This window comes from Lissotriton vulgaris, chromosome 8 (genome assembly GCF_964263255.1).
Source record: "Lissotriton vulgaris chromosome 8, aLisVul1.2, whole genome shotgun sequence".
NCBI lineage: Eukaryota > Metazoa > Chordata > Amphibia > Caudata > Salamandridae > Lissotriton > Lissotriton vulgaris.
The window spans coordinates 969,417,846-969,437,778 of NC_141696.1; the positions used below are offsets into that span (position 1 = coordinate 969,417,846).

The 19,933-nt window shown below is 45.5% G+C and overlaps 1 protein-coding gene across 2 annotated transcripts in view; it reads left to right on the plus strand.

The window, feature by feature from the left end:
- Window positions 1–19,933, plus strand: part of LOC147698192 (RNA-binding protein 26-like) — a 1,163,085-nt gene that overhangs the window by 536,696 nt on the left and 606,456 nt on the right. For both annotated transcript variants that reach the window (XM_086934819.1, XM_086934820.1), the window contains exon 13: window positions 248–412. In XM_086934819.1, the coding sequence (XP_086790945.1) occupies window positions 248–412 (165 nt within the window). The remainder of the gene's footprint in view (window positions 1–247; window positions 413–19,933) is intronic.

The window sequence follows — 19,933 nt, forward strand, 5'->3', positions numbered from 1 at the left end:
TTCAATCAATTTGAGAGTTTCAGAGAATTTATTTGTTCTAGTCTTAAGCAAATGTGCTTTCTGATGATATTCCGATGTTTCTAATTTAGCTCAGCTGTTTAGGGTTACTTTGGTCTTTGTAACTAACAAACAGTGCTATTGTAAATTGGTTTTCAGGGGGGTGAGGGGGAGACTGGGGGGTTGGAGGATTGTGGAGTACATTTTGTTTAGATCCATACATATTAATGAAATGATTTGTTTGTTGTAGGTTGCCTACCAGGGTGATCCAGAAGGTGCTCTTATACAGTTTGCTACTCCAGAAGAGGCAAAAGCTGCTATTTCAAGCACAGAAGCAGTGCTGAATAATCGCTTTATAAAAGTATTCTGGCACAGGGAAGGCAATTCTCAACAGATGCATGCATCTCCTCAAAAGGTATTGTTTTTGGAGAAATATAAGTTATTGAAATGTCATGTACTTGTTAGTGTTATATATAGCATATTCTTAGGCTAGAAGAAGCTGCAAGTAGTCAAGCTGGATCTGGAACGTGTTCTGCAACTAACCCAACAGCTTATATGTGTTTACATTTCATTTATATAGCGCTTACTGCCACTGACAAGGCTTTGAATAAGTTGTGCTGTATCATTATTGATTACATACCCACATAACCATTAACCCCTGGATGTTTTTTATTGATTTTTCAAATCAATGGATTTATGAGTTGCTGTTGTTACAGTACTATATCATTTAACTTTCTATTCTTGTGTTGTCCAATTAAAGGAATACGTAATATGCACATGTGCTGATTGTAATGTTCTATTTATTATAATTTTTGAGCATGGGAGTGTTTGACCCACTAGAGGTAAAGCCTTGAGTGGGTCATGACGCCCTTCCTCTCCTGTAACAATGGTAATAAATAGAATAATTAATTCTGCACCTTTGTGTGTATAGTGTGTACATTAAATCAAAACCTCGATGGAACGGATTACATTTGTGCATTAAGTTAAAATGAAATTGGAAAGGCCTTGTGAACATTTGGGCAGTTTGCTTCCACATGTGAGCTAATTTTAATATGCAATCTGTGAGCAGTAAACCATGCTTTTCTCATGCCAGTTTAGCTCTATTGTGGTAATAAGCTGGAATTTAACCTGTGCACTGTACTAATGTGTCCTTTCGTGTTTATTAATACAGTTGCTCTAAAAATGTTTTTGAGCCACATTTATTTTCACTCCCGTGGTATAGGCGTTTTATCAGGATTTCCCCCCCCCCCCCCCCCCCCCCCCCCCAGTGCCTTGAGACCCTCACGGGTATGTAGCGCGCTTTATAAATGCATGATTGATTGATTGATTGATGGAGCATTGTGCATCATTGGCTCGTATCACGTACGCTCTCTAACCTTTTGCTTGAGGTTATGTCCTGTGACATTATGAAGGTCTATCAGCTTCATGTTTGTCAATATTCCCGAAATAGGGTCAATGAGACGTAGTATCTTTTACGAATAAGGGCATTCGTACAAACTCCTCCCAGTCAGTCAGAAAGGGGATTTACTCTGCAAATCATTACTCCTGTAAATCTCTCGAACAGTCGTTTGTATTTGGTTCATTGATTAGAGCCACTTAACCGCTTTGCACCATTTAGCCAGCTGTAAGCTTCCCGCGATGAGTGCACATTTCATCTACTTTACTTTAGTATGAGTATCAGCCCAAGCAGTTATCTTTAGAATGTAGGAGATTCCATTGCACGGCAACTGCTATAACCTGCTCACCACATGCACCAAAAATGTCTGCCTCTCTGAGCATGGCTAGGTTAAGTTTATAAAAGTAGCTCATGGGTTTATGCATTCTGGGCTATTTGTATTTCAATCTAGTTTTATTTTTTATAAGCCATGACAGAAGTCAGAAAGGCCAGGTGGAGGATATTAGAATTTACTATTCAAAAGAGTGTTTTTCAAATACTTTAGTGACTCTGCATCCATAAAGTGTTCTGAACATTCTTTCCCCTTTTTACCCATCTAGCTTGTGAGTTGTGCATGTAGGGCTCTCTAAAGCATGATAAAGGCCTGCTACCAACTCTCAAGGGCATGATCCTCACCAAAGTGCTTATTTCTACTGGTTTATCAGGAGCTATACCAGACATATTGTACTACCCAAGCCAATATGGCACACTATAAAAATTGCCCATTGTGATTTCAAAATGAATGTGTGCCTCTTTGAATGAGATTAGCTCACTGTAGTAGATTGCCCATTTTTCGCACAACCTCAGTTACTACTGTCATGTCCTTACTTATGTTCCTAAATGAATGATGGAAACCACCAAACTAGTATCTCCTTCATGAAAGGATTGGGGGGGGGTCCATATTTGTTCCATTTAGTAAACCCAAGTAAAGTTGTCCCTGTGAGGTTGCGCCCTTAGTCGTTAGTAGGCCCTATATCACTAATCCAACCTGGAAAAGCTGTGTCTGGATATGGTCCTTTAGTTAGCCGAACAATGGCATTTTGGAGATGGGCTGCCAGATCATTATTTTCGATTGTATTAGTCCATGCCCCCTTCTGTTTGGCTACTACATTCTAGCTTTATTGTACTGCGCTTCCCCATCAGTATCTGTTTTACCTGCACTTGCTTTAATTCTTTAAATGTTGTTTTAGGAGTTAAATAAGTATCTGGGTAAGGTTGCCATATTTGACAGCTCATTACAGAGGAGTACAGTGAGATCCAGAATGCTGCAGACTCCTGTGTTTTTTCCATTTGAATATTGAAATGGATTAGATGTCCATGCTTTGTTGTCAATTTAGTGTATTAAGTCTTTATTTCGAACAATTTGATCATGAAAGACCATAAATAATGAAATCACCGTAATAAAACGAGGGCTCTTATACATAACATATCTATACATAACATGAATAGTAGACGAGATTTGAAAAAAGATGGGCAGGTTTATATATCAATAAAATGAGCTGTGCCGGCTCTCTAAAAGGATAAAATGTAGTGGTGAATCAATTAAAATTCTAGACCTGTGTGTCCTCGTACTAGCTAAAAAAACGATTATATAATATAGTACTATGCGGAGAAATTTTAAGTAGAAGACTGTGCTTCAAATAGTCACTGTCGCAGTCTACTTGCTATCAATCTTGCGTCGAATTCTCCACACCCATCCTAAAAACTTTGCTTGAGCAATCACAATTACCTCCTGTGTGCAAGTTTTTAATATTCTAAGTGCAGTAGCACTCAACCTGGTACCCATGTTGATAAAAATTGGTTGGAGCCATTTGCTTCGTGGATAACTAGATACAGAACAAACAAAATATGGGGAATTGTTGTGTCCGCTGTCAGGCAAGATGTACATTTACGGTTTTGGGGATGGAGCCAGATGTTGGTGAAATCTTTTGTCAGTAATGTACCTATTCTGAACTGGAAAAAAAGTTTCCCGTCATTGGGCTTTGTTATGACGTCCCAAAAATCTTCATGAACCAGTTCCAACTTGTGCTCCACAAAAATGCTGGTCAATGATGACACTTGAGGGGAGCGCAAGTTCCCTGTTCTGGTCATAGCCCAGTACGCTTCCTTATAAGCTTTTTTAGGAGAAAAGGTATTATTCATCGGGTCTTCCCATAAAAGCCTCATGCCCACATTCACCAGAGAGCTTTTCACCTGCTGCAACCAGTTAACCTTGAGGGATGAATCATCATCTCTAATGTCTTTAAGGGCTAGGGCATAATGAATTGTTCCGGGGTAGACCAGAATCTTTTCCAGTAAGCCAGCTCCCTGAATTTTGCAATATCTGCCAGGAGGTTACACCCCAAGTCAAGGTATAAGGAAGTAAATGGAGTACATTGGGGGAGGCCGGTTAGACCTCAGACAAATCTGTTTTGAGCTCGGGCTAGTGAATACAGATTTTTTAAACCCCAGAGCTCCGCACCATAGAGTGTAGAAGCCATAACCTTAGTGTTATATATCTTGAGTGCGGGAACTACAGGCTTGGTTTGGGAGAGCCTGTGTTCTTTCAATATTGCTCCAGCAAGTTCGGAATGCTTAAGCGTCAATGTTTCTATCTGTGGTTTCCAGTCTAATTTACGACCTTTAGTAATTCCTAAAAATGTAAATCTGTCAGTTTGCTCCAGTGACTCATTGTTCATTACAACCCTTGCCTTAATTACTTTGTGTTTATGCAACACCATAAATTTCGTTTTGTCCTTGTTTACCATCAACTCATGTACCTTACAAAATGACACAAAATGGGTTAATGCTCGCTGCAACCCAGCTTGTGTTATAGATAGTATCAGGGTATCGTCGACTAACAATAACCCCTTCGATGCTCATGACGAGCTCAGCTCGTCATGAGGCACAGTGGAGCTGTGCTGATGACGAGCTGAGCTCGTCATGAACAATGGGTAAACATCAAAGGTCAGCACAGGAGAAAAATATCCCTAGCAGCCAAGGTGTTAATATTGGGACCTTTTTGCCTGCAACTGTGGGTGCATCTGAAGAGAACTCTGCAAAGTAATTGACTACACCATTTATATTCAAAGAAAACAATGTTGAGACCAGTCTGCACCCTTGTCTTTTTTCTTTTTGAATTGAAAATTTGGGGCATTGTTACCTTGACATCCCCAGCGAACCTGCGCATAGTTAAATTCATGCAACTTAACCACTAGTTGTAGAAGCTCAGGGGGCAACCCTAGATCTTTCAATACGGCCCAGTGCTTATTTCTCGAGACTGTATCGAATACTGCTTTGAGATCAACAAAGGGGGCATATATGGTACCGCCCTCTAGTAGTACGACGCGCCAATAGATTCAAATTAATTAAAACACTTGATCAATTGTGCTTACAAGGGTCCTAAAACCTGCTTGAAAAGGGGATAATATATTCTCATTCAGGGGATACTCATCAATAGTCATAATCTATGAATAATCCCCGCCCATGTGCGGGATCCCGGAGCATATAGAAAATACATATATATGCATATGTGAAAAAAATATATATATATGCACCCTAAAATATTTCCATAATGGCCAAAATGCTGAAATTACATAGGTTTGTATAGAAGGACCTATACTCTCCCAACTCCAAAGGAAGAAAAGGAGCAGTAAACATTTGTCATACAACAATGCTTTATTGCCATAGTGAAAACCTGTAAATGCAGGCATTTGCCAGTAGGCTGCAGTAGTTAATGAAAGAAAGAAAACTGACACCTTGCCTTTAAGGCATTCGAGTAGGGGTACCGTGACTTTAAGACCTGCAGGAGACCCCCCTGCTCCCATGATGCACCACAGGTGGCAGTTAGGTCAGTTCTTTATTCTGGCTCCTTCTAAGAGGATCCTGGAGCTTGAGCTCTCTAGTTTTTGACTAAAACTGGTTATTGAAGAGATTTTTTCAGAACATTCGACATTTTCTGGCTTATTAAGGCTTCTGCTACTGTGTCTGTGGAGATCCACTGAATTTTTTAGTAGTCAGTATGCCAGCTTTATTCAGAAAGTGTCCTTCCTGTGACAAAATGGCAATGGCAGATCCACACTCGGTGTGTATTGTGTGCCTTCCATCTTCACACAACCCTGACCAGTGCCACTATTGTCAGAAGTTCCCCAAACGGACTTTGCGTGATAGAGAACGAATCAAACTCCATGCTATGCTGGATAAAGACTGTGACTCAGAACACTTGGTGTACATGATTAAATGCCCATGCGGCTTGTTGTATGTAGGGAAGACAACCTGCAAAATCAAAACGCGTCTCTCTGAACATAAGAGTCAAATTCGGAACAAAAATCTCACATCACCATTGGCTCTTCACTGGATAGAACAACGTCATTCGATAGCCCAACTTAAATTTCAAATCATCGAACAAGTACCAAAGAAACCGGGCTTGGATAACTCGAAGATCCTTCTCCAGAGAGAAGTCTTCTGGATCAAGAAACTCAGAACCCTAATGCCATTTGGGCTCAATGACAAAATTGAAACTAGCTGTTTTTTTATAATAAGGATTGAATAGTTATCATAGTTTCTATATCTAAAAGCTGGTCGTTCCCCCACCAGTGGTCCCATTTTTCACAGTAGAATACACTGACGTACACTCAATAATAACTCATACATTCACAATTGGCCAACTAAAACCTTCAGGCATGGGTAGATTTGTTTTATTATTTGTATTGCTTTGTTCATATTGTTATTTTGTTTGCATTACTTTACTTCTTTACTTCACAATTGTAATAATGGTGATTTTGACTGGTGTTAAATGTTCATATAACTTCACCATGTATTTCAAGGAATGTTCACATCACTGTCAGTATTGTTTCTGTGTTGACATTGGATGTTCACAGCTATGTGGATTTTGAATAGCGGTGATTCAATGTGTCTGCTTCCAGAGAAGAGTTACTATGTTTACAAACAAAAGCATGGTGAACATCGTGCCAAACAAAACCCTTCGTGTTAACTCCTAGTTAGGCTTGTCTAGCGCGTACAGTCGCTTTGATGACGATGTTCGGTTTCACTTGGTGATTCATACTGTTGGCATTAAATATGAGCTTGTTCGCGATATCATGTGAGCCTACTGATTAAAGTTTTGGCTCTGACAATGAAAAAAACACACTTAGCAGCGAGTCAATCATTTATGTTCACTTCTCATCACGCTAGTCAATAGTCGCGGAGTCTCAAACGGAAGTGCATCCACCCTTCCGAAATTGAATGGTCAAGCGTTCCACGACTAAACGGACGACGGTATCGGTAAGCGGATTTGTAAACGCAAATGGGAGTTTGCCGTAGATAACTGTCGATAAGTATAGTTTCTGATGCGTATATTTTTCGTATTTCACAGTGGTTGCTTTTCGAACTTCATCCTAACCATCGGTTAGCGTGACTCTGTAAAAAAGGTGAGCACTCAAATTGTTACAAACTTACTGTTTGGCTCAATTTGAACACGAACAATATTGTAGACCGTTGTCTTTACTTTATTTTCCAACAGGTTAAGCACCTGTAAATCGCCCATTCGCCCAATAGGTAAGCCGCATATTTATTAGTGAAAAGTGCATCGCACGTCTTTTTGTAAGTTTTTGAACAGCATAGTCTGATCCCATATTTGTTAATATTTAGATTGCAGGCCACAGTTTCTTAAAAGATAGAAGTTGCCACTAAATCACCTGAAGTTTTTGTGTTTCTGAAGGTGAGCGATACAATTTCATTGCTCTCGATTGTCATAATGTTGGTCTCAGAACACTGATTTCGAATATGTTAAGGGGAGTAGTGTCACATGTTGAGCACACGAAGTCAGATAGCGCTTTGAATATTGCTGTCTTTATTTCACAAAATTTGTGCATCGTGTTAGTTTTTCAGTATAATGAACTTGCACAGGCATCAGATAAATAGTTTCCTTTTTCTTACAGGAACCCCTGATGAAGGGACCTTGCGTCCTGAAATGCATTGGGTACTCAAAGCTTGTGGTTTCTTTTATGTATAGTTACATCAAAAACCTCTGAAATGTAATATATATACAATGATGTATTGTTGAAAATTGTAATTCATTTTTGAAAAATTTGAAAATGTCATGATGAATATGAATTAAATATTACTGAATGATTTAAAGCATCACTGTTGTTGCGTGCCGAAGTCCTAACTGCCATTCTTGTGGTCAGGCCACTTACATTGGATAAAGACAAGAGACATCAGGTGGGTGGCCATGGAGGCCCCAGGACATCATCTTCTAGCAAGCAAGGCCAGAAATGGTGATGCTCCACTTCCCCTGACCCCAGAAAAAGGAAGGGGAGAAGAGATTCACCGTCAACGTCTAAGTCACCGTCGATGAGACCTAGACGCTCTTCAAGAACACCACCGCAACGTCGAGAGTCTCCGCCGCATACAAGTAAGTCGGCATCGAGACGCCACACTTCGGGCTTGAAGTCCGTGGCTGCTAACGAGACCAAGTTTCCGTCGAAGTCGAGACCCACTCCACCACCCTCGAGAGGGTCAGCGTCAAGAGGAATGACTGCTCTCACATCGCCGCCGGCTGGCGTGTCGCCGTCGAGAGGATCGGCCAAATCCCATCATTCGACGTCGAGGAGATAAACGTTGACCCGGCGCCAAGGAAGGTCGCCGTCAACACGACGTCCTCAACTCGACGCCAAAGATCGCCGTCGAGGTCACCAACTCGACGCCGACGATCGCCATCGTGAACGTTCGACGTTGAGACCTTCGAGACCTCGTTCGATGCCAATGGTTACACAGACATCGTCGACGTCGAGAGGCGAGGTCACAGAGATTGTGGAGTCACCGAGGCGATAGGTTCCTGGGTCCAGAGTATCATCAGGGGACCGGTCATAGTCTCTTGGACTACAGATTGTGGATGTGAGAAGTTGGCCTGATATGTAGTGCTCACTATTCTAGTGATCACTGTGTATCATTCCAAACAACCCTTATTGATGATTGGTTGTAAGTCAACCTTTAGACCAGCTATCCTAGTAGCATGGACAAGAGCAGTCTTTAGGCTAAACTCTAGAGGGCGTGTTAAGCCAGCTGTTATACCATCACATATACTCCTTGAACACCAAGTGAAAGCACACCACACAGGTTGTTATGAAAATAAAGTATATTTATTTAGAACACAACAGCCCTGGACTCTTTATGAGGACAGGGCGCTAAGCACAATACAAAGCTCTTAAAGAAATACTGAAAGTCGCACAATTTACACGAATCCCCGAGTGGCACGAAAAACCATATACTCTAAAAGTGGAATGCGAAATTACTAGCAGGTAAGTACTACTCTAATAGGCTTTAGGATCGCTAGGACTGGACTACTGAACTTTCAGATTACTAGCAGGAGGCCTAGGGAGATCGGGTGCAGAGTGTGCACTCTCACGCGGGATGCGGGACAAAGTCTATAGATGCTAGATTTCGTAAAGTTAGTGTTATCGGACGAATCCGACTAGGTAGAGCTGAAACGAAAAAGGATCTGGACACTTAGATAGTTAAGCTATGCTGGAGCACCAAAATGCTCAGGTTACCTAGCCCAGGGGCTGCGGATGCATAGGTCTTAAAAGACGTCGGGAATCCTCGTTGCAGTCTATGGAGCCTGAAAGAAGAAGTTGCTGGCAGGCGACCAGTGATAAAGTTCGAAGTGATCCAAGCCTGGATCGAAGATGGAAGACACCTGTAAGCAGAGGGGACCAAGTTCTGAATCACTAGCCAGTGATTAGATGGGCACCAGGATGGCACCGGACGAAGTCACCTCGACCAGGTGAGTTGGCGACGCTGGACTCTGCAGTCTCACGGACCAGGAGGCGTTGTCGGCGACCAGGATGGAGGTGCGAGCTGTCCCACGATGGTATCTGCTGTCGACGTCGCTGGACCCAGGATTGGGGCAACAAGTCTTGGCAAATGCAAGCCCACGTGGTGGACTCAAAATGGCGTCTGGAGTGGACCAGGAGGGTCCGGGGTGCTCCTCTGTTGGAGGGGAGCAAGGGCCAGTCTGGAGCAACCAGACCAGCGGTGTTGTCGTCGTGGTGCGTCGTCAAGAGGGCTACAAGCCAGCAGGCAAGTAGCCGGACAACGAGGTGAGCAGCAAAGAGCAGAAGGGCCCCACGCAGATCTCGTGGATGCTGGGGGGCTGGACTTCGGTGCTGGAGCTGCTCAGGGTTAGGGCTTCTCAAACCCCAAAGCACTCACTCGAGGATCCCTCGGCGGTCGTGCTGGATAAGTGTTGTGCAGTTCTGAAGATGGCCGGTCCCTCGAGGTCTCGTCACACTCACGGATCTCAGCTGAGCTGACGATGTAGGTAGAGGTCAGAGGTGCCAGGGAAGCCGGGTCTCATCGTGCTGGTCGGTCGGATTCCTGAGGAAGGACGTGCAGCAAACCGCAGTGTTCTTAGTTGGTGCCCGCAGATGCAGGGTGACTACTCCTTAGCCACAAGGGAGAAATCTTGAGAAGAAGTCTTGAGTTCCTTTCGTAGAAAGTAGTTTCAGGATTCAAAGATGATCTAATTTGGAAGGGTCCCCGCTCCCACCTTTATACTAGAGAAAGGGGCTGGTACGGGACAAGGTCCTGCCCATGGGTGGGACCAGGAAGGGGGGTGGTTACACCCCTCTCCCCCTGCTGGACTTTCCCCAGGTCAGGGGCTGCGCGCCCCTGGAACTGGTTCTGGCCGGCAGATACGTAGTGAGCACCGGGGTGCCACTCCGCAGTCACCTTCTCGCAAAGCCCTACCTACCCAGAATACACAAACCCTGTCTGGGACGGTGCGAACACCGCCCTTGACAGGAAACCCTTTGTCCAAGCTCTCCTCGCTGGAAGGACACCCTTAGGGCAGGACCTAGTCATGTACCCGCCCCTTTCTTTAGGATTAAGGCCGGAGCGGGGACCCTTCCAAATCAGATCATCTTCGAATCAAGAATACTTTCTACGAAAGGACTTCGAGACTCTTCTCAAGATTTCTCCCTTGTGACTAACGAGTAGTCACCCTGCACCAGCGGGCACCAACTAAGAACTCTGCGGTTTGCTGCAAGTCCTTCCTCAAGGATCCGACGGCCCAGCTCGACGAGAACCGGCTTCCCTGGCACCTCTGACCTCTACCCACGTCGTCAGCTCAGCTGAGATCTGTGGGTGCGACGAGACCTCGAGGGACCGGCCATCATCAAAACCTGCACGCTTTCTTAAACAGCACGACCATCGAAGCAATTCTCTGGTGAGTGCTCTGGGGTCCGAGAAGCCCCGACCCTGAGTAGCTCCAGCACCGAAGTGCAGTCTCCCAGCATCTCCACGATCTGCGTGGGGCCCTTCTGCTCGCTGCTCAGCACGTAGTCTGGTCACTAGCCGCTGGCTTGTGCCCTTCTTTGACGACATCCGACAACCAACGCTGCTGGTCTGGTTGCTCCAGACTGGCCCTTGCTTCCTTTTTTGAAAGAAGCACCTCGGACCCTCCTGGTCCACTCAAGACGCCATTTTAGGCCCACCTCGTGGCCCTGAAATCTGCCAAGGCTTGTTGCCCCAATCCTGGGCCTAGCGACGCCGACAGCATCAATCTTCGTGGGACAGCTCGCACCTCCATCCTGGTCGCCGACAACGCCTCCTGGTCCGTGAGACTGCAGAGCCTAGCGTCGCCCACTCACCTTGTCGAGGTGACGGCCATCCGGTGCCTTCCTGGTACCCTCTGACTACTGGCTAGTAGTACGAACTTGGTCCCCTCTGCTTTCAGGTATCAACGATCTCTGATCCAGGTTTGGATCTCTACGAACTATTCAGCACTGGTCGCCGGCCAGCAACTCCTTTTCTTCCGGCTCCTGGCTCGTCAGCGAAGACCCCGACGCCTGTAAGACTTGTGCAGCCGCAGCCCTCGCGGCTAGGTAACTTCGGCACTCCGGTGTCCGCATAGCCTCCTTACTCTAGGGTCCTGAGTAGAATAGCGAACGCTGCATATCGGGCCAACTTCTCACAGAAGGTCTTTCAGGCTTCTGGTGGCCAGGAAGCGGAATGAACTTCCCATTGAGCTCCGGCTGGAGCCATGGGAGGGCAGTTTTAGATCAGGGCTCAAAACGTAACTAGTCCGAAAATAGGGAAGCATGCTGTTATTTGCAGGGTTGGGGGGTTTCACTCGGCTACTCACTATAGCGCGGGGACACGCCATCTGGCGTAACCTGCCGCTTTATAAGCTCTATTATTATTATTATTATTATTATTATTATTATTATTATTATTATTTTTTCTTTGATGAGTATACTCCTGGATGAGAACTAGGATTACAGGTAAGTAACTAATCCTTCTCGTCTATCCATGTCGGGATTCTATGCAAGACCAATCTAGCCATAATCTTTTGAGTACAGTCCATTAGGCTTATTGGCCTGTAATTGCTTGGGCTTGAGCGGTCACCCTTCTTATAAATAGTTAAGATCTCGGCCTCCTGCCAGGAGTCGGGAATAGGGGCTCCACTAGCTATTGCATTTGAAAGAATTAAAATATATTGGAGCCAATTATCCTTATCAGATAAGAATAGGTCCGCCGGAATGCAGTCAGGGCAAGGAGCCCTGCCCTTTGGTACGGAATTCAAGGCCTTTTCCACTTCACTTAATGAGAACATTATTATATCTGTGCTTGGAACTTGAAAGGGAGGCAAGATCTCTCCTACTGCAAATTGGTTCTCAAAAAAGGTTACCCATTGGTCAGGCGCAATATGGTTTGCAGGAATGTTGTATTGGCCTCCTCTACCCTTCTTTACCAGCTTCTAGAATGACTGCATATTTTTCAATTTGCTGGCTTGTAGGAGATCTCCCCACCGCTGCTCATCCCATTCTTTTTTTGCAAACATTTGCGTGGTTTTATACTTTTTTCGTGCTACTCTTATTTTGTGTATATCTTTATTTCTAATTTCCCGTACAGCTGTCTGTATGCTTCTTTGCAATCTTACTTATACCAGTGATCAGGCTTTGGTGGGGCTCTCTTTGAAGTATTGACCAGTTTAACAAAGGATTGCCTAATATTTTCAAACATGGTCTTGTGGAGTCGGATAATATTAGAATTACCTTCTCCCTGATGATTACATTTTTGTTGTCTATCTTGTGTATTCAACACCTCTTCTGGCATTTTACCCAGGGAGCTTACATTCTCTACAACCCGTGATCACCTAACCCTCCTCTTATCAGTACTTAAAATAACCTCGGCTGTCTCTATTGCAGCAACCGTAGGAGAAGATGTTACATTACCTGTTACCTTAACTTTTAACAGTAATGGGTTATGGTCACTTTTGTTCTTTGCACATACCTCCATGTCCACTAGGCATGAACAGTTTTCTATATTAATAAGAATGTAGTCGATACGACTACTCCTTTAACAATTATCGTAAGTGTGTGTTCCTAAACGGTCAGAAGGGGTATGACCGTTCACAGCCCTGACTCCCCTTTCTAGACTGAGTGCTTTAAGTCGGAGAGCAGCCTCTGTCCATTTTTTAATTTGTGATAACTCACGTTGTGGGATACCCCACTGAGCATCTTCATCTGCACTGAGGTTGCTATCCTCAGAGTCTAGGGGCTTGAATGGTGTATTAAAGTCACCCACTCAGACTAGGTTGTTCCCCTCGCTCATTCTATCTAGAAAGTGGTTAAAATTGTCTTGGATGATCTACCACCCACAATGGCCCTAGCATATACATTGACTATAAGTAAGTTAGGGGATATATAGGGCAAATAAGTATTGCCATCAGATCCATACCATCAGTCTCCTTTTCTACTATCTTATAAAGGGGGCTCTGCTTTACCCATATTGTAAGACCTCCTGATGGTCTGCCTTTCCTACCACCTATTGCTGGCTTATAAAAATTTGAATAGCCCGGATGGTAAACTGGATTTAGCACCCAAATCTCTTGGGAGGCTATAACATCCTGCTTATCTATGAACTCTGACCAATCCAAGGATAAAAGCTTGGAAGACAAACCTTCCAAGATAAGTGTAAAAAAGGTATGTCTTGTTTGAGTACTAAGTTACCTTGAACAACCTCCCTGTTTTTACCCGTACTACAATTGACCAAGACTGTGTCATAATTGTCAGTTGGGCTAGGTCGATCTATCAGCAAAGATGTTAACGGCCCAAATATTTCTGTTACAGTGTTCTTTCCTGCATGGCCAGTGCAGGGATAACATTCTGAACAGTGGCTCACAGCTTCCCCTACGTGTAAGACATCTGGCGAACTAAATGTAAGGCAAGGATCAGTTAAAAAGTCAATCTATATTTTGGAGGACGAGTCCTCAGATACACTTGACTCAGAGGCATTGGTTGTTTGAGTGAGGGCATTGTTAGGAGGATTTAATTTCAGCCTAATGTCTGTATGTATCATATGTGATGTGTGTAGGAAGGTGGATACCTGACTATGGTTGCCCCCAACTTTTTTCCTGGTGTTTTTCTGGTTTTCCGACTTAGTTGACCTGGGGCCCTGCCAATCAGGACCTCAGGCCTACTGCTCTCTCTCTAAAATGGATTCCATGTACCTTAGGTACATTTCCAATTGGTACTGGGCCACCTTATCAGACCCTGTAACTCAGGGCATAGGTGTACCCAGGGCCTACCAGGGCCTGAAGCATGTATTGTGCCACCCCTGGCTGGCCATCTAAATCTGACACAACTGGCTGCACGACAGCTGGGGCAAGGTGGTGTAATCACCCTTTGCTTTAGATATAGTATACCTATATCTAACCCTAAAAATGAACACTTAGATTTCTATCAGTCACTCCTATGGCAGGCCTTGACAATCCTGAAGGCAGAGTGCTTGAAATCGTGTGAGATGGTGCTCTGGCATGAGCTGAGCCCGTTTGCAGCTTGTGGAACCAAGTCCTAATAGCTGTTCCATGATAACGCATACCATATACTCTTAAGTGCATTATAATCCTCTCGGTTAAATGCTGTCTTTGGTATCGCTCTATCAAAACATGTCGAGTAAGGTGTCATACGAATTGGAATACTAACCCCTCGCCAATTCTGGCGACGGGGTTAGCATTCCACCCTTCTAGAGGGACACGACATGTAGGTAACTGTGAACCCCGGTTAAAGTTAACTGAAGCCTCAGCTCCACAAAATGGATGCTGCCACCACAGACACGAGTCTGTCCCCCTGCAGCTGGGAGTCCTTCCAGCGAGGGGAGCTTGGACAAAGGGTTTCCTGTCAGGGGCGGTGCTAGCACCATCCCAGACAGGGTTTTGTGTATCCTGGGTAGGCAGGGCTTTACAGGAAGGTGACTGCAAGTGGCACCCCGGTGCTCACTACGCATCTGCCGGCTAGAACCAGTTCCAGGGGCACACCAGCCCCTGGCCTGGGGAAAGTCCGGCATGGGAGAGGGGTGTAACCACCCCCCTTCCTGGTCCCACCCCTAGGGCAGGACCTAGTCGCGTACCCACCCCTTTCTTTAGGATAAAGGCAGGAGCGGGGACCCTTCCAAATTAGATCATCTTTGAATCAAGAAACTACTTTCTACGAAAGGAACTCTCGACTTCTTCTCAAGATTTCTCCCTTGTGACTAAGGAGTAGTCACCCTGCATCCGCAGGCACCATCTAAGAACTCTGCGGTTTGCTGCACGTCCTTCCTCCGGAATCCGACTGACCAGCTCGACGAGACCCGGCTTCCCTGGCACCTCTGACCTCTACCTACCTCTACAGCTAAGCTGAGAACCGTAGGTGCGACGAGACCTCGAGGGACCGGCCATCATCAGAACTGCACGACTTCTATCCAGCACGACCGCCGAGGGATCCTCTGGTGAGTGCTTTGGGGTCCGAGAAGCCCCGACCCTGAGCAGCTCCAGCACCGAAGTCCAGTCCCCCAGCATCTCCACGATCTGCGTGGGGCCCTTCTGCTTTTTGCTGCTCACCGCGTTGTCTGGCTACTAGCCCGCTGGCTTGTGGCCTTCCCGACGACGACCGACGACATCACCACTGCTAGACTGGTTGCTCCCGACTGGCCCTTGCTCCCTTCCAAAAGAGGAGCACCCCGGACCCTCCTGGTCCACTCCAGACACCATTTTAGGTCCACCGTGTGGGCTTGAATTTGCCAAGACTTGTTGCCCCAATCCTGGGTCCAGCAACGTCGACCGCATCAACCATCGTGGGACAGCTCGCACCTCCATCCTGGTCGCCGACAACGCCTCCTGGTCCGTGAGACTGCAGAGCCTAGCGTCGCCCACTCACCTGGTCGAGGTGACTACCATCCGGTGCCCTCCTGGTGCCATCTGATCACTGGCTAGTGGTCAAGAACTTGATCCCCTCTGCTTTCAGGTGTCATCCATCTTCGATCCAGGCTTGGATCACTTCGAACAATCTTCACTGGTCGCCTGCCAGCAACACTTTCTTCAGGCTCCTGGTTCGTCAACGAGGATTCCCGGCGTCTTTTCAGACCTATGCAGCCGCAGCCCCTGGGCTAGGTAACTTCGGCATTTCGGTGCCCCAGCGTAGCCTCACTATCCCAGGGTCCAGATCCACTGTCGTTTTCAACCTACCTTATCGGGTTCGCCCGAGAACACTAACTTTGCTTTTACTAGCTCCCATAGACTTTGTCCCGCATCCCGCGTGAGAGTGCACACTCTGCACCCGAGTCCCCTAGGCCTCTTACTAGTAATCTGAAGGTTCAGTAACGTAGTCCTAGCGATTCCAAAGCCTATTAGTACAGTACTTACCTGCTAGTAATTTCGCATTCCACTCCCATAGTATATGGTTTTCCGTGCCCCTCGGGCATTTGTGTAAATTGTGCAACTTAAAATATTTTCGTAAGAGTTTTGTTGTGTGCTTAGTACCCTGTCCTCATAAAGAGTACAGGGCTGTTGTGATCTAAATAAATACACTGTTTATTTTCATAACACTTGTGTGGTGTCCTTTCACTTGGTGTTCAAGGGGTATATGTGATGGTATAACAGCTGGCTTAACACGCCCTCTATAGTTTAGCCCGAAGACTGCTCTTGTCCATGCTACTAGGATAGCTGGTCTATCGGTTGACTTACAACCAATCACCATAAGGGTTGTTTGGACTGATACATAGTGATCACTAGAATAGTGAACACTGAATATCAGGCCAACTTCTCACAATGTTCTTCAGTCAAAAGCTAACAGATTTTCTAACAATAGTGGAGTGGCCAAGGTGAGACACACTAGAGAACAACAAAAGAACAGCAAATTAACAAGAATACAGTGCAAATACTGATAACTGATAACTAAGGCGGAAAATGAACGTTCTCAGACAGCCAGAAGTGCCATGGTCTTGAACTGCTTAGTGCTTAAGCCTTGGTGGATGGCTGATGTGCAAATATGCAGTAGTGAATTATAAAGGACAGATGCCAGTGGGATGGAATAACAGTACCTTGTAAGTCCAGAGCTGCTAGTGGGAGGCAAACGTCAGAGGGCTGGCCCTGCCCTGCCTCTTCCTTTCTTGGACAGGCGCAGGGAGTCCGCGTCCGCTTATGAAGTGCCTCTTGGCGCTTCCTTCTTGCGTGGTGGCCGAGCGCCACGGAAGGAATTCTGGGCAATGTAGTCCTCCCCAGTCCTGGCGTTGATGTCAGTAAGTGCGGCGGCAGACCGAATGCTGGCGCTGCGGTCCCCTCAGACCGGTGATAAGGTAGGCGCTAAGATGAAAGTACTAGCAGCTGCTTTGTTGTATTGCTAAATGTCAAAACATATCCTTTTCCCAAGTCATGTGTGACACACATTAGACCTCTCAAGAGGAAAACCCAGGCTTGTTACAAATTTAAAGGTGACTCAAGCTGATTATTACATTCCCTCTACTACCATGGGTACCAATTAATGGAGGTGTCTCGGAAAGACAAGTGTGTTAATGTACATTAAGACAATGCGTTGCAGCCCCCAAAGTCTTCTAGTGGAGGTGGAACGGGGTATCTCTGGCTCATCTCTCTCTAGCTCACTCTGCTCATTTCTACTAAAGCAGGGAAACCGATTTGGCTATTTCATTAGCATTATTATAAGTCAGCTTAACAAACAATGGTGCAGGTTGCTGAAAAACCAAATTCCAAACATGAGTCTACAGTGAAAGCATTTCAAAATCGTCATTGTGGTCATCCCTGTCTTTTGAGGTTAAACATCCCATGACACACTGTGTGAGATGACTGTATGTCAGCAGTGAGAACTTAAGCAGTTTCCAAATTTAAGCTACTGGATTTACCATTCTGTCAACTGCCACTGTGATGTCTCATGGTTAGGCTTGGGTATATAGTGTCCATTTCCATTTAAAAAGGGGAACATGAGCGAAGTGTAGTGTTAAAAGTGAGGCTTCCGCCAACCTGCATAGTTTTAGAATTAGCCAATGTTCATCAAGTTCTTTTTCCAGTAACCGATTAGATGAGCTAATGCTCTACCTAAGTCTGCATGTGTGAACTCTACCCCATGAGTCCTTCATAGTCCGGTCTAATGATGGGGAACTCCAGTTGTCGACCTCTTCACTATCCCAGAAAACCTTGCCTCTGATATCATCACCCATGGTCTATGGACAGTGCTATGGATGAACCGGTCAGGAATATTTGGCTGTGCTTTTCCACACATCACATACGTGGTGAAGAAAATTATGCATGTCTCTATGATCCTCATATTGGTTGCACCAACTTGCACTAGGCAGCCCTGGTACTCAATGCTTCTGGAAATATATTTCAGTTCCCACAAGGCACTACCAATCAGGTGGGACCTTCTCACACAGCAGTGCAGATGAGTCTGTCACCCGGATTCCTAGTACCTCAATCTAGAAGTCTGGCACCTGAGGGCGTAGATTTTGGCTACCTAAACTTTCTTGAAGTGTATAATATCATTGCATGAGGCATGTAGGCCTACTGCACGCTCATTTTATGCAGCCAAGTGAGTGGACGTGATTTATCTACTACTGCCTCTCCATGCAACTAGACCTCTTCATAGTCAATTTCGCAAGATATGATCTGTTAGCTTTTATGCTATGAGAAGACAGGTCACGCATACACATCCTCTTCCCTATATCCAAGGCGGTTATTTTTTTTTTTTTTTTTAAACAGAGTTTATGCATCATTGAACGCAAAAAGGTTCAGCACGTTCAAAAGTAATGACAATCAAAGCCCAAAACAGTGAGCACACAAGATGGTGTTCAGATCCCAAGTGTTGATTTCTTAACAGGATTATTCTTTGAGTTTATTTTAAAAAAAATCAAAAGACCATATCGAATGCATTTCGTCTCACACCGAGACTTCTTCAGGGCTATCAAACAAACACAAATACAATTTTAAAACCAAATTCTCATATGTACAATGTATTCATCAAATGCCACGTATACAGCAGGGCTCTGTAACCCAGAGACATCTGCACAATAAATGCAAAGCTTCCTGACTTTGATATTTCAATAATAAGATCCAGAAGAAATGAAAAGCAATACAGATGAAGAAAAAAAAAACATATGCAAACCCCTGCCCAACAACCCCCCACCCCCCTGGTCGCACTAACGGCCTCCCACATAAAACCTAGCTGTGCCCTTGCACTGCCACCACACGTTCCTATAAATGAAGAAGAAAGAAACTTCAGCTTGCACAAGCAGGGTGATATTAAACTCGATGGAGGGGCCCTGCTGCATCATCCTGCTCCAGCGACACGCCCCTGTCTGCCCACCGCTTCCAAACCTTATAGTGTTTCTGTGGGCAACCTTTGCGGTGAAAATAGGGAGCTCCAAGCCCATACAGAAGTCCAGTCTCTTCTTCCAGACCGACACCTTCCACGCCCTAGCAATGTCCCTCTTCGACAGAGTAAACCCCAGCAGCATAAGATGGCGTTTATGAATATTGCCCCCAATCCCCTCCATGACCTGCAATAGCACAAATTCCGGCGAATGGGGCAGGTCCCAGTCCAACACCTCAGACAGGCAGGGCAGTACCCTCCTCCAGAACCGTGACAAGGAGAGAATATTTAAAATCGTATGTATCAGGGTCCCTTCCTCCCGGTCACACCTAAGACACACCGGATAGGCCACCAGACCCACTCTCCATAACCGGATACGCGTGATATAGACCCTATGAAGATATTTGAACTGGACAAGGCGCAGGCGGGTCGCTATGGGCGACCCCCTCGGAGAGGCCAGGGGGACAAACCGCAGAGGGCAAGCCCTGGGATAAGTAGGACACCAGAGGTCCCCAGCGCAGTGTAAAGTCTTCGGTATCAGTCTGGAGAATGTCCGCCAGGTGTTCCATGGATATGATCCTCCATAGGCGAGCATGCCATAAAGAAATTGCCGGGGCGCCATAAAGAATTTACCGGGGCCTCTGATTTTTTCCATGCAGCTGCCAAAGTGAGCTTGGCTGCTCCCAAACAGGTCCACATGATCGCTTTGTCTGCCTTAGTTTGTCTAAGCAAAAGAGGGTCTTGGAGACCTAGAAGGGTAGTCTCTATGGAGATAGGAATGGGGTTTCCTGCAATCCTCAAAAGTCAAAACCTCCCCATCCCGAAACATATCCGCTATTATGAGGCAATCCTCCTTCCTCCAGCAATCAAAAGGCCC